At 43.6% G+C, this 13,298-nt stretch overlaps 1 protein-coding gene across 1 annotated transcript; it reads left to right on the top strand.

Annotated features, from left to right (window-relative positions):
* The first annotated feature begins 4,438 nt into the window (after positions 1-4,438).
* DDX47 (DEAD-box helicase 47) lies at positions 4,439-12,304 on the top strand. The gene is made up of 12 exons (XM_074576903.1): positions 4,439-4,555; positions 5,262-5,355; positions 6,294-6,482; positions 7,162-7,233; positions 7,771-7,889; positions 8,410-8,481; positions 8,607-8,723; positions 8,889-9,035; positions 9,343-9,480; positions 10,854-10,924; positions 11,471-11,600; positions 11,694-12,304. Exons 1-12 carry the CDS (start codon positions 4,478-4,480, stop codon positions 11,811-11,813), a joined length of 1,347 nt encoding a protein of 448 aa, XP_074433004.1. The 5' UTR covers positions 4,439-4,477; the 3' UTR covers positions 11,814-12,304.
* Positions 12,305-13,298: the final 994 nt, after the last annotated feature.

The raw sequence follows: 13,298 nt of genomic DNA on the forward strand, positions 1-13,298 counted from the left end.
ATGCTGATCTCTGACATGCAAACACTGAGGTGCGTTCATGTGAGCACGTAAGCATGTTTTTGGAGTGTGAACTGCAAACTATGCAAAGGCAGACACGATGCTAAATTTTTCTTAGTATATCCAGCATATCACCAGCTAACTCTACCAGATCAGTTCCGACTTCACCATGCTTCTGAGATGGCTGGTTTTACCATCACAGAGAAAATTATACAACCTATATAGTTTTCCTACCTCCTCCTCGGTTTTCTAGTAATGCAGCTTTGTCCACATGTCCACACATAGGGAACAACCTAGGAAAAACAACAGCTCTGAATGGACTAATCCCACTGGCAGAAGGATCTGCATTTGATAGCCTAGAACTTCACAAGGGCTGATTTGCTCTGCTCAGAACAGTCCTGCACTGCAATCACAGCCAGTTTCAGCAGCTGGGACAAATTAGAAATTTTTGCTTCCATTTTCAGCCATACAGGCAAAAAAAAAAACCCAGCCCTGCTTCTGTTCTGTTTTTCCCTAGATTAACCCTTCACTTGAGGTCAGGATTTGGGTTGTTGCACAGTGCTGCTGTGTGAGTATGATTGAGTGCAAGGTACCACATTCTGCTGGCCAGGTCTCAGCTACTTCCCTCTCCGGGTTTGTTTGCCAGGAACGCAAAGGGAGGCTCAGGCAGAGAGTGAGGCCCACAGGCTGGAAGATCTGTAATCCTACACAAGACAGACGAGCTGTGTGACTTTGCTCCAAAACCCACCCAGTGTTCTTGGACACCTTTTAAGCCAGGTGGTCCTGTGAATCTTCAGTCTGCGCCCTCACACCTCAGCTACACTTGATCTAGCAGCTAGCAGGCAGGGCAGGAGGTGTCAGGTCCTCTCCACCCAGCTCCAGGTATGCCATCCTCTCTCCTCCCATGCAGTCAGCACTGTGTCTTATGTGGTACACTGGGGAGACAGCTCTGGGAGCTGTGCTGGCAGCAATTTATCATATTTGTGAGTAAGATTGGTTTCCTACTTCTTCCTGCTCACTGCTGGGTCAGATGAGCACCAGAGCTGGTATCAAGAAAGCACCAGAAGCGAGTGACCTGGGCTGCCACAAGGGTGCACCTACCCTAGTATTAGTATTGGCTTAGTTGCAATATTGTGACTCCCTTAGAGTTACAAGCAACATTTGGGGGCAGTATCTTTGATAAGCAGCTTTTTTGCTAGTAGTTATGTTATTTAGCCTTCGAAGTAATAGATGTGCTGGTGGAACCTTTCCTTTGGTAGCTAGACAGCGGGGGGAGGAGGGTATGTGTGTGATTTGACATTTAGCCTGGGCTGGCAGTTATGAAGCCTTGTCTCCTGATACCATTTTTACTCCTCTTTTATGGAAACTGCTGCAGGGAGGAATGATTCAATGGTGAAGCAGGAATATAAACATAATTTTAACACAAAGTCACATAGTATGTTTTGAAAGCATAATAAAAGGTGTCTATGACAAAGGAGCCCACGTACTGTCAGAGTCAGCAGATCCCAATAGCCTACCTCTGGGCATCCCAGTGGGTAGACAAGACCATTTACCATTAACTGTGACCTACTATACACACAGTCCATCTTGTCTTATTATGCATCCCCTATTAAATAGCGGGCATTATACCTGCACTAAAATTCATCTGCTGTGGATGCTCCCACCCTGCCAGCTCTAAGGAAGACCGAGAATGCAACACGCAGTAGGGCTAGGAACATTTTTGGCCAGAAGCCAAGTCTAAAAGCCACGGAGTGAAAATTTCTAAATCCAGTACAATCTGCAGTGTCCTGTGCTGAAAAGTACAAAAAGGCAATCATCATTTAGAAGCGGTGCTTGTTTTATCACACGAGTGCTTCCAACAGCAGTTTAAGACAGGAGGGAACTTTTATTCAAATACATCTACTGACAAATTACCCAAACTGGAATTTCACCAGAATAGAATTGCTCCACCCTGCTCCCCACCAAAACAGCACCTATCATATTATATGGACAATGAGTTCAACAAAGAATCACAAGCAGTGAATTCCCATCACGTCCCTGGCTCCATTTCCTGAGGCATCCCAGTGACCCATACAAGGGTTCACATCTAAGCACTGGCCAGGCTTAACCTTTAGCACTAATGATATATAGCAAGCTCGTGGCTCAGGCTGCTGTAATTTTTGAAACATATGGCCATAAGTAGTACCTACATTAGATGTTTCTTGTTAGGATTTTTTGTTGTTTTTTTTTTTTAATTTATTTTAAAATCATTGCTCCTGAGCACAGTGGGATGCAGCAGTTTCATTTCCACTGCTGCCCAGTGAATTGTTTCAGGTTTCCTCTCCTTTCTCTGTCACGCAGAGAGTTTGTTCGGATTTCCTCTCACTTTCCTCATTGTTCTGGGAGCAGAGGAAATGGCACGCTCGGAATCCAGTGACAGATGCTCAGGTACGTCAGCATTTCCACTGCGAGCACACCCAGCTGAGCTTCCCAAAGAGCACGAGAGAGGGAGGTCTGCTCAGAAACGCAGTCACGAGTTTCATTTTGCAGTCAGCTCTGCTGTCCTTTCAAAGCCCAAGCTCTTGGGTACATTAGCATCCTTTTCCCTAAAACAAAGGATGTTCACCTAGCTGCAAGGTTGCCCTGCTGCAATCAGCAGTGGGACTACAGGTCAGAGAGGCCATACCCAGACCAGATGGAAACCAACGAGCTCAGAACTACCATCATGACATGGTATTCTGATGCTGCTTTCCCCTGGAAAGACACTAAATCCTTCACCATTTTCACCTCTCACTCTGCACTTGCATGCTCCCTGCCTGAGTCACAACAGCCGCAATCAAGTGAGCTGGAGGAATGTTTGCATCTATTCCCATCCTCTCTTCTCTCATTTCATGCTGTGAGTTCCCACAGTTCAGTTTATTTTATGTATTTCTGGCACTTCAAAGTTGCACATTGGCAATTACCATAAACAGGAAAACAAGGCAGAACAATGACACTTCTTTTCTTTTTTTCTTCTCTTCCCTAGTAATTCAAAATGTTTCATGCCAACACTTCTGAAAAAGTTAATTTGCTCTTTATAGGTATTATATATGCAAGTTCATATATATTCTTGTATTCTTGTGCCTGGCTAGCTCATTTTGTCTTGTTCTTTCACAACTGTAGAATTTATGAATACAGAACACCATCACACACTGCCTAAGCAATGCAAATGTTGAGCTGCAGGCCAGAGGCCTAGCCATTTGTGGTTAATGCCAAGCAGGCAGGTTTTAAAGCAGCCAATTCAGTATACTCTTACCCCAATACAGGTGGCTATAGATCGGTAACTCCCCCTTCCCTGGAGGCCTCTCTGGACTTCAGTGAAAATCCACACACAGCTTCTAATTTAGAAAAGCAAAGCCCTTGCCACATAAAACAACACCCCCCTTGCAGAAGCATAAGCCCAATTAAGTTTAAAGAAAACATGCCTTGCACATGTTGAGAAGAAACACCTTCTGCTTAATGACACACTGTGCTGCTTAATAACCTTGCACAGTGTTAAAGGAGAAGCCACTGCCCGAGCACCCACACACCATTCATGGTGTCACACACACACACACTTTCCCTCAGGCATGCCTTCTCCTTCTTCAGGCAAGGCCGTAAGTTTCCCATAGTAGAGTCTCAGGCATTGGATTTTATAAAATAATTAATTTAATTTAAAGGTACGGTAGTAATGACAGGTCAGGCTGGATGCCTCTGAAGAGAGGGGCCCTGAACAAAGAAATCCTGGGCAATTATACCCTTGTGAACCATACACCCAGCCCTCACACGCTCTTCACACGCTGTCCATGCGTCTTTTAGTCCAATGGTGACTTTTGGTCTGGGGTCTTCTAACATCTTATTGGGTTCTTGTTTCCGTGTCCAGGCAGGCAGGCTCTTTATCTTGCTGATTTGCAGTTTCAGCTGATGGTTGTAGCCTCCTTATCTTGTGGTTTACGCTCCTTGTGCACCTGCCCTCGCTGGCAGAACATGGAGAACTGAAGAGCGCCAGGCTTGGGAAAAACACTACCAAAACATCAGCGTGCTATCAACATCTTTCCCATACTAAAAGACTAAACACAGCACTGTACCGGCTGCTAGGAAAATTACTAAGAAAAATATTGCGGCCTAAAGGCTTCAGCAAATCTAGCCACTCATGCCAAGCGAAGCCAGGCAAAGAGCACAAATAATGCCGTATCATAATCCTAAATAAATTATTCTAATTAAAACTTAATTATTTACGCTAAACAACTGACATCCCGCAACATGCAGAGCCAGGACGCTGCCACACACACAGTAACTCCGCCGACGTCGGCTCCTCCACGTTACCCGCCGGTCAACGGCCGCCGCGCGAGGCCCCGCGAGCCCCGCCCCACCCGCTCCGATTGGCTCGTTCCTCCGAACTACAAATCCCATAACACCCCAAGGGGAGGCGGACTGCAACTCCCACAATGCTCTGCGCTGCTTCAGAAGGGGGCAGTCCAAAATGGCGGCAGGAGAGGAGGAAGGGCAGGCGGTGGAGCCGGAGGCGGCGGTGGAAGAGCCACGGAGTTTCAAGGACCTGGTGAGGCTGGGCTGGAACCGCTTCTTGCCCCGCTGTTCCCTCCCCCGCCCCGCGGAGCACCCTCCTGCCCTCGCCCCGCATGTCAGGCCGGAGGGCAGCTCCTCGCACAGCGCCATGTGCCAGGCCGTGCCCCACGCCGCCTCGTCGTGCTCGCCCCTGGGCTGCGGCTCTCCGCGTCTGCAAGCGGCCCTAGGCCCGGCGGAGCCGCCGGTGCGCGGGGGGGGGGCAGATACGTGGGCCTCGGCGGGCGCGGCGCTGTGCCCGGGCGGGAGGTCTGGGGGCTTTGGGCCTGTGCCCCGGTGAGGATGGCGTTGCTGCCCCGATCTGTGCTCCTCGGCCGGCTACATGTATTTCCAATTGTCTTACCTTGCCCAGGTGTTTTTCCATGTTCATGGCATACTCACAGAGGGGAAGAGAGACTGTGTGTGGAAAGCTCCTTGTGTAAACTAGGGAAAAATGACTAGTTTCTTACTGATGACACTCACCTCCAACAGTTTTGAACAAACCCATGAAGTGACTTGACAGAGATGGGGATCTCTGTGAGCAGCCTGACTTTTTATGTAGTTCCGTTGAGGGGCTGATGGGGTTTGTCACTGCTAGAGAGAAGCTTGGCTGTGTTGCAGCATGTATGTAACGTAACTCTATGATTTAATTTAGGTCTCCTTGGTGATGTCTGTTTCCCTTTTCTCTTTTCACTAATGTTCAGGGAGTGACAGATGTCCTGTGTGAAGCTTGTGACCAGTTAGGATGGAAGGTTCCAACAAAGATCCAAGTTGAGGCTATTCCAGTGGCTCTCCAAGGTGAGCAGTATGCTTCTGTGATCCTGAATCGGGATGCCCTAGGAGCTCTATGTGAATTAATTTTGCTGAGTGAGAAGTAAGTGGCAGGGATGAGAGTGTTCTCACTTCTTCATTGTTGAAGAGCTCTGTTTAGAAGTAGTGTCTGTTTTCATTCTTGTGTACTTCCTAGGTGGAGTTTGGAATACTAATTTCTTCTGTAACACTGCCTGCAAGTGTAAACTTTCAAATGGGTACAAACAAGTTCTTGAGTGTTCGCTATTGTTCTGTGGTTCTGACACTTCCTGGTAAATAGAATTATTGTCAATCATTTGAGCTGCTAGTTCGCATCAACCATTTTCTTCTGAAATACTCAGGAATACACAGGAAACTTCTGATAGATTTAGGACTGTGACTCTTCTGGTAGATAGCTGTGTGTCTGAAATTGGAGATGCCTTGATTGATTACAAAGCTTGTATAATCTGCTTTGCTGTGAGCAGGCAATTTTTTGAAATTAGATTTCTGGAGTGAGTAATAACCAAACCACAGTGACTTTCTGTAAACATCCTGGAATTACAGGAAAATAAATCACTGAATCGTCAAACGTTTCTGCTTCTAGAATATTTGGTTGTGGTTTTATTTTAAAAAAAAAAAGCAAACACCATGAAGCAGGAACAGAACAATGTAGTGACAGGGAATAAACTTTCAGTGTCTACTCTGTCCTAGTACTTAACTGTTGTCAGACTCTTTTACTCCATGATTCTCTTGGGGGGGGGGGAAAAAGTAAAATTGCATTCCTGAGAAGTCTTCTCCAGTTTAAAACCTGTTGGCAGCGTGTTCTTCTCAGCTTTAGCAATTTAGGAGGTCAGAATGGATTCTACTGATGAATTCTACCCTGTTGCCTGCTTCTTTCTCTGGTCTAGACTTGTAACAGTTTTTGACCTCCTTGCTGCTCCTTGTAGGCAGAGATATCATTGGACTGGCAGAAACTGGCTCTGGAAAAACAGGAGCCTTTGCTTTGCCAATTCTTCAAGCACTGCTGGAAACACCTCAGCGATTATTTGCTCTTGTCCTCACACCAACAAGGGAGCTGGCCTTCCAAATCTCAGAGCAGTTTGAAGCTCTTGGGTCCTCCATTGGTGTCCACACTAGTAAGTAGCTTTGTGATATTGAAGCAGTTTTCCTGAAGACTGAAGTTTGTTAGCTTTAAATTGCAAAGGAAGAAGTAGAGAGTATTTGTATGGAGGGTTGAACAAAAGGTGAGAAAACTTGTGTTGCCTGAAGACAGAGATCTGGTACCAGCTTTGGGAAAGAAAGACTGTATGGTCTTTCCTCATGCAGTAGTCTGCAGCTCTTCTGTATTTTATGTCTAAAAGTTAAAGATGGAAATAGAAGAGAATCTTCTCAATAGTAAGTTTGTGTCCAGTGAAATTGAACAGAACTCCACTCTATGTAGTATGATGTAGTTTAATTTTTCCTTCAGACTCTCTATATTGGTTCTTTAGATATTAGCTACAAACATAAAAGCTTTGTGGGTATTTTGAGGATTCCTGGATTTTTGCAGCTGAGTTAAGCTGCAAGGAATAGATTCTGCCTGTAGCTCTTCAGCTGTGAAAGTTAAATACCCAGGGCCAGGAAGGACTTAATCGTATGGCTTAAGAGGCCTCAGAAAGTCAGGTGTGCTAAAGTAAAGTGAATTCTTGTAAAGATAAGTAGCCTTTCATTTGCACAAAGTTGTTGTGGGTGGCAGGGAGTAGGAAGAAACACTAAGATGCCAGGGGCTGGCTGGTGCTACACCGAGAGATTCATTATATTCTATTTGTCCTGCAGCGGTTATTGTGGGTGGAATTGACACGATGTCTCAATCTCTGGCCTTAGCCAAGAAACCCCATGTTATAATTGGTAAGTTAATGTACTGGGGATATGGGGTATGAATATTATCAAACTGCAGCAGTCCAAAGAAAGAGTGCCAAAAAGTTTTGTGCATTTGAAGGAGAAGTGAGAGTACATCCTTCATTTGTTTTCATCCTGAGATCTGAGTACTGGCTTGTTAATATTTCTAAAGTACACGCCAGTAGCCTGGCTGCTACAAGCTCATTCCAAAGCATTCCTGCTAAGACCACTTTTGGCTTAGTTTTTCATTCTGCTCAAGTATTCAAAATGCTGATCTCATCCTTCTTAGTACAGCTCGTCTACAGTCTATTCTGTGGTCTCGTTTAGGGGGAGAGGGGAAAGGAGGGCATTGTTCAGAGAGTCTGACTCCATTAGTCTTATTTCAAAACACTCTGAAGATATCCTATGAAAGAATCCTTCCCACAAAGCAATCTACCTTTACTTCTCTTGGGCAAAAAATCCAGTTTCTGTAACGGATGACTCTTGTCTCTTTGGATCTTTTCCTTTGCTTTCATTCTAAATTTGCTGTCATGATTTTGTTGGTAGCTACCCCTGGCCGTCTAGTTGACCATCTGGAGAACACAAAGGGCTTCAACTTACGAGCTCTGAAATTCCTAGTGATGGATGAGGCTGACCGGATCCTTAACATGGATTTTGAGACAGAGGTAGGAATCTAGTAAAAGAAGAGTTTGGAACACCAGATTAGTCCCTTTAAAATTGCTTCATACGGTCACGTAGTAAACACTGAGCTGTTCTGTAGAAATTAATAGCAAATGGTAACTAAGATCTAATAATTGCACAAAAGTCTATGGTGGCAGTAGAATTTAGCAGAGTTCTGCAGAGCACTAGCAAGACAGTAGGAGGCATTTTATCTCTGAAACCTACTGGTTTCTCTGGAGCACCTGACATTGACGCAGTTACTGTAGAATGTGATCACACACGCGTTCCTGTAGGAATATTGCCTTATATTTGCACTGCTGTTGGACTTCTGGTATTCTCACTGCCTAAGTGTTAACAAGCTATCAGCCTACACCTTCCTTGTAGAAGAGGGGAAGTGTGGTCCTACTGTGAGTCTGAGTTGCACACATGTATTACTCTTCATTTGGATGATCATTGTATTTGTAGGAGGCTTATGTCTTGATTGCTGTTGTATTCAGCATTTCCATTTCCTTTCTATTTTTACAGGTGGATAAGATATTAAAAGTGATTCCTCGAGACAGAAAGACATTCCTGTTTTCTGCTACCATGACCAAGAAGGTGAGAGCGGAGTTACTCTGCTTTAGTTCTCCTTTCATCAGGTTATATTGTTGACTAGACCGTATGATACAGGTTTCTGACAAGATCTCTGTCCATCTAGTACTAACTTACATTGATCTTCCCAGGTTCAAAAACTCCAACGTGCTGCTCTGAAGAATCCTGTTAAATGTGCTGTTTCTTCCAAATATCAGACAGTTGAGAAACTGCAGCAATACTACATTTTCATCCCCTCCAAATTCAAGGTAATGCCACTTCTGTTTTCTTCCCTTATCTGATTGTGTCTTGTCTTGCTGTTCCCATGTCTGCCCAATATCTTGTCATCTTCTCTGGCTTTTACTTACTCTTCAATGTGGCATACGTGATTATATCTTCTTTTTTCTTTTTTTTCTCTGTCTATTTCTTTACAGGACAGCTACCTGGTTTATATCTTGAATGAACTAGCTGGAAACTCTTTCATGATATTCTGTAGCACGTGTAACAATACGCAGAGGACTGCTCTACTGCTTCGCAACCTGGGGTTCACTGCCATTCCTCTCCATGGGCAGATGAGTCAGGTAAGGGCATACCCCACAGAATGGAGCAGAGAGGAGACCTGTTGCTTGGGAAGTGGGCTGCAGTATACTGACTCACAACTACCTTGCAGGAGGAGTTTTTCACAAACAGTGGATAGGACTGATCCTAAGAACTTTAACTAATATGAATACTGCCACTGATTCTGTAATAGTTCAGAAAGAAATTAGAGAAGTGAGATTTTTTTGAATAGTTTCTCCCCCAGTTCTTCTGTACCAGTATTTCAACCAGAGCATATTAACCATGATGAGCATTATTCTCTCATTCCCTTTTTGTTCTCCTCTCTTCCAGAATAAACGCTTGGGCGCTCTAAACAAGTTCAAGGCAAAGGCACGTTCTATTCTGCTGGCTACTGATGTTGCAAGCAGAGGTCTGGACATCCCACATGTAGATGTGGTGATAAACTTTGATATTCCTACGCACTCTAAGGTAAGCTAGTCTGTGTGCCAGCTGAGAGCTTCTGGTCACTGGGAGGCATAGTGAAGCTAGACAAAGGAACAAAGACACCTTTTCTCTGTTCTGCTGACTGGAAGTCTAGTTCACACTTCTGTAGATCAAAAGCTGTGGTTCAGCCGCTGCAATTGAGTTGTTATCTCTGTTTGGGTGGCCTCATCTGGATTGTAGAGCTGATCCCATAAGTGAAGAGAGGAAGTGAGGGACATTCTGTGTCTTTGTATTTCTGCTCAGAGTATGTGTTTTGTCATATTACATTAAAGGATTTCTAGACTTTGAAAATGGTTTTAAGGTATTGCTAGTTTCAGGTAGTCATCTCTGTTCCTGTAATCCAGGTCTGAGTTCACATTTTAAACTGTGTTTAAAAAAAAAAAAGTTAAAATTGTCCGGTTATGTTCAATGAGGATTTGATCAAGAAAGATGTCTTTAATCTCTTTCACCTTCATACCACAAAAGTACAGCAAACTGAAAAAAGTGAGTTACTAACTCTCTACTTTATAGGAAGTATAGTATTATCTTAGGGGTGTGACTTTGTTTCCCAGCCTAGTTTCAGAAAACATACCATTAACATGCATTTCAGGAATTGCTGTTGTTCCTTATAATGATCAAAGAATACTACCCATTGCAAACAGAAAGAAATATGGTGGTTCTTTTGATGACACTGCTTTTGACACTGTAAAAGGACGAAAGTTTAAAAAAAAAAAAAAAGGTGCAGCAGCTTGAATTACATCGTTACAGTTTTTGTGCCCTTCCCTCCCTCTTGGCTAACCAGGTCATGGAACACATCCTTTCTCATGATGCTTTCTTTCTCTACAGATACTGCATGGAGAAGGGAGTATTGTAATTTCATAATGCAGTATAAAACCTGGAAAACAGCCTAGAACCATATAAACAGAAGCCATTCAGTAGATCAGACGCTTCCAAATTTTTCTCATTCATCCTCCCTTTCGCTGTGCTTGCCAAACTTAAATCTACTTGCCAGAGAGTTTGTCTGGAAGACAGGCTATGGAGAGCGCTAGATTCCAAGACTGAAAATGCAGGCATTGGCAAAGCTTTAAATATTAGCTTTACAAGGAAGTGGTAGTTCATTAGCAAAGTCATGTATCACAGCTTTTATCCTGCAGCCTTCAATAATTGAAGGTGGTTTTCTCCTTTAGAAAGAGAAGCATTCAAATGTTAAAATACATGCCTCCACAAGCCAGTATCTTCTCAAATCCCAGTGCTGCACATAGCTGTATTTTCTCACTATTTTCTTGTTCTTTTCTAAAGAAAAATAATAAGGGTGAATTTCCCATAACTTCTGTGTTTGGTGCACATATCTTATTGCTTATCAAGAAAACTGTTTTCAGGATTACATTCATCGTGTTGGGAGAACAGCTCGAGCTGGGAGATCTGGCAAATCTATCACCTTTGTCACACAGTAAGTGTTAAAAAGTGGCAGCCTTATTCTTCCCAGCTGTGTTTCAGAGCAGAAAACATCTGACCTTATCCTGGGTGAGAAGAAAATACTACTTTTCATTTTGAGTTGGTGCTTGGATTTATTTAGTTAAAGGGAAGAGAATTCAAGCTCCAGGGTGGGGAGAGAGAAAGATCTTAGGATAAATTCTAGAAGCAGGTATGTAGTGAGCAGAAGCGTTTATAACTTGATTGTATAATATACATATATTTTTACAATATATGATGCAGGTTAAGTAAATGTGGGAATTTTTTTTATAAGTACTGAAGTATTTGTCTAAAAAAAGAAAAGTCTTTGCCAAATACTTCTGAGCAGAGATGAGGTGAATAAATCAGTGAGGGCATCCCAGACGATAGCATCATTCGGATGCAATTAAGAGTTGCTTGTGAGACCATCAGCACAAGCTAACCATATCTGTGGGCTGAAGATAAGGGATGATATCTGTGGGTGGTGACAGCTTGAAGCACTCTCAGGAGGGCTGATTCAAGCTGGTGTCTTGGCTTTTCTCAGGTATGATGTAGAGTTGTTCCAGCGCATTGAACACCTGATTGGCAAGAAGCTGCCAGCATTCCCCATGCAAGAAGAAGAAGTTATGATGCTGACAGAGCGTGTGGCTGAGGCCCAGAGATTTGCTCGAATGGTGGGTGCTGGCTTTTTGTCCCTCTACTCGCTGTTGCAGTCTGAATTTCCTCATCTGCCAGAACTCAGGGTCAATCTCTTGATTGCATTGCAGGAGCTACGGGAGCAGGGAGAGAAGAAGCGATCTCGGAATGATGATGATGATACAGAAGAAGCTATTGGTGTCAGGAATAAGGTGGCAGGTGGGAAAAAGAAGAAAAGGAAAGCCTTCTAGTTCAGTATTCGGACAGACTTTTTTATTTTTCTCTTTATGGCTACTTGAGCTCGACAAAAACAGTCTACCAAGCCATCTCCAGTGGATATTTTTTTTTAACTACTTATGAAATTGGGCAGTCCACCTGGAAAGCGACTTCCTCTCTTCTGCTTCACCAGTTAAAGACCGAGCTTGGCCCATTGTGGTACCATGAGAACGGTCTTCCTTTCAGAGACACGAGACTATCACCTCTGGACCAGAAAGCAGCTGTGGTCTGGCCCTGCTCATTCACAAAGAGGTGCGGTGTGAGCGCAGCTTTCCCAGTGCTGCAGCCTGTCTCACTACCCAAACTGAGTGCATCTGGGGTCAGATAGGTCCATCAGAAGAAAGAGAGGAAAAAGTTAAAAAGAAGCAACTGAATTTCCACAGCACAGCTGTGATGCCCTTGCCTTAGTGACTACGTCCATGTGACATGCAGAACTCCAAATATATTTTGCTTAATTTTAAAGATACCTGGTTTTCCTTGTCTTATCACTGACCTGGTCTCCTCATTTTGAATATTGGTTCTGCCAGAAGGTTTTCTTCTTAGGTCAATCTTAGCGATTCAGATGTGACACGAGTGCCTTAGAGGTGTCAGCTGAAGAGTGGCCCAGCACAGAGAGAACCTGTTTCAGCAGGATCAGGTTATTCACTACCTGAAATTCTATCCGGAATCTGTAACGATTGGCAAGCTCAAGGAGGTCTGGGGTTTGGTTTGCATTTGGTTTTGTGGCTAGTTCTTGTAGTACTTGCAAACCAACGCAAGAGGGTGGTATTTACATAGGGAAGCAGCTCAACGAGCTGGGTGGTGAAGAAAAACGGATACCAACAGGCTCTTTCTGTGTTTCCCTATTTATTTCCCTTTTTTAGGCAGAGTTCAGTGCTGTGTAAGTAGAGTCTTGCAAGAATGGGGTAAATGTACTTACCTTCATATCAAACCAGAAGGCTAGTGCTAGTTCCCATTGGCAAAAAAATTTTCACACTGGGCGTTTCTGCTGGTGGGCAGAGAAGGGTGAGAAGCTTCTTCATGATCACTGAATGTGAAAATATAATGTCCGTTATAACCACTTATAGACTAGATTTTCTGCAAAATGAAAAACAATGTTCAAAAGATTACTTTTTAGATCTAAATGGAAGTAGTCAAGATAAGCACAACGCTTGCTTCATAGTGTCAACATAAATCCAGTATAAACATGCATGCTTGTCAGAATACTCTTATACTTCCGTTTGGGGCAGCACATTTTGCAAAACTGCAAGAAATACAGCATGGTTAAAACTATGGGGAACATGTTTTTTATTTAAAACAGCTCTGTTGTCTTCTCATCAGGAACAAACATACTGTCTGGTGTGAGAAGAGTGCCAGTGTTCTCGCTTTGTCCTTGTTTGGTTTTTTTTTTTTTGTAGCAACTTACTCAAATGCCCTGAATACTTGCATTCAAGTTTGATAGCTCTAAAGCAGTGTAAGAT

Source organism: Larus michahellis, chromosome 1 (genome assembly GCF_964199755.1).
Source record: "Larus michahellis chromosome 1, bLarMic1.1, whole genome shotgun sequence".
Classification (NCBI taxonomy): Eukaryota; Metazoa; Chordata; class Aves; order Charadriiformes; family Laridae; genus Larus; species Larus michahellis.

Bases quoted from the DNA above. Each gene is read 5' to 3' on its own strand.
- DDX47 (XM_074576903.1), top strand. From the start codon at position 4,478: ATGGCGGCAGGAGAGGAGGAAGGGCAGGCGGTGGAGCCGGAGGCGGCG. The intron at 8,482-8,606 runs GTGAGAGCGGAG...TGATCTTCCCAG, and splicing joins CTGCTACCATGACCAAGAAG to GTTCAAAAACTCCAACGTGC. The intron at 11,601-11,693 runs GTGGGTGCTGGC...ATTGCATTGCAG, and splicing joins CCCAGAGATTTGCTCGAATG to GAGCTACGGGAGCAGGGAGA.